The sequence below is a fragment of the Pygoscelis adeliae genome, unplaced genomic scaffold (genome assembly GCF_000699105.1).
Source record: "Pygoscelis adeliae isolate BGI_AS28 unplaced genomic scaffold, ASM69910v1 Scaffold262, whole genome shotgun sequence".
NCBI lineage: Eukaryota > Metazoa > Chordata > Aves > Sphenisciformes > Spheniscidae > Pygoscelis > Pygoscelis adeliae.
In genome coordinates this window covers 416,548-417,998 of record NW_008824184.1, presented here as the reverse complement: position 1 = coordinate 417,998, position 1,451 = coordinate 416,548, and the positions used below count along the sequence as shown (strand labels likewise).

Sequence of the window (1,451 nt, the reverse complement as noted above, 5' to 3'; positions counted from 1 at the left end):
CCGTCCCCCCGCCAGCCACACACCCCGGGCACAGTCCTGGGGAGCCGGGCACCAAGCTCCCACTCCGGGGTCCCTGGGGCGCTGGTGGGGAGCCGGGATGGGGGGGGATGTGGGAGGATGGTTTGTTCTGGGGTCCTGCTGTGCAGCCCAGTGACTCTTGCGTCTCCCCCACAGGTGTCGGTACTACTCCACCCCCCGCCTGCCCCTCATGTACTCCCACCCCTACAGCCAGATCACGGTAGAAACGGAGTTCGACAACCCAATTTATGAGACAGGGGTGAGTCCTGCTGCACCCGTTCCTCTCTGGGGACCATCCCGATGGGGAAGCACGGGTTTTGCTGGGCATGCAGCAATAGGATGAGTGCAGCCATCCTGATGCGGGAGCGCTGAGGGCAGGAGGCTCCATCCTTGTCAGTCGCTCCCGAGGGGCCAGGTGGGCTCCAGTAGGCAGGAGGAGGCAGAGGGGGCTGCAGGGTCCCGGTCCCGGCAGGGAGGGCACCGCTTCCCTGGGAGCAAAATGACACCCGGGGCCTCTCTTGCCGCCCGGGAATGGGGAGATTATCCTGAAACGCAGCTGCTGCCCTCAACTGGCTTTTCCTTCTTTTCAGGAAACAAGAGAATACGAAGTTTCAATATAAGGACAGTGGTAAGAGAGTCTCCGGCTGCGAACTTAATGTGCTCTCATAGAACTTCCTCAGTAACTAATCCAGAGACCACGTGGAGTTTGGTTGGACCCCTGGACCTGCTGTTGTCTTTCCTTTTGCCTCTTTATTGAAGATTTTACTGTTTTCTTCACTGTATTTATTCTATTTAAACTGCGATAGGTGTGCTGCAGAGCCCCAGGCGCAGGCAGCAGCGGGAGCAAGGGCAGAGCCGGGTCCCGGCGGAGGCCAGGGGGGCGCGGGGGCACCCGCTGTCCCCCCCTGGCACGGCGGTGCATCCCCCAGCACTGCCCACACCCACACAGGGGGATTTTTGCGGTTCTGATGTTGTTAAAAATTAAAAATGTCTCCATTGCAAGAGCCTGCATTTGATTGCTGGGAGCTGAGGTAGGCGCAGGGTTTGCCGCAGGGTCCCGCAGGAGGGTCTGCTGCCTGCCCCAGTGTGCGGGCAGCCATGCCGGCACGGCACCAGGCAGAGATCGGGGCAGCGCAGCCCACCCGGCACCTCCTGCCCAGACCCCCGTGGGTCTGCAGCTCCCACCCAAAGCCCCCGGGGTTGGCACCTTGCTGGGGCTCCCAGCTGGACAGGAGATGGAGAGGGGCAGAGGATGAAGGTGGAGGTTTATTGGGGAAGGAAAGGCAGGGAGGCAGCGTGGCCGGGCTCCGGCACCGGAGACCAGCTCGGGGGGAGCAGAACAGGCAGAAATCAGCCCATCAGAGCTGGTCCCACTGCAGGAGAATCCCGGTTTGAGCCTCAGCATCCCCCGTGCTCCTTTGCTGCCTTCACCC

At 61.8% G+C, this 1,451-nt stretch overlaps 1 protein-coding gene across 1 annotated transcript in view; it reads left to right on the top strand.

Annotated features, from left to right (window-relative positions):
* The window catches only part of SEZ6L (seizure related 6 homolog (mouse)-like), a 25,223-nt gene extending 24,264 nt beyond the window's left edge, over window positions 1-959 (top strand). Inside the window, 2 exon segments of the mRNA XM_009334424.1 lie at window positions 175-277; window positions 609-959. Of these exon segments, the coding sequence (XP_009332699.1) occupies window positions 175-277; window positions 609-638 (133 nt within the window). The 3' untranslated portion in view covers window positions 639-959.
* The last annotated feature ends 492 nt before the right edge of the window (window positions 960-1,451 follow it).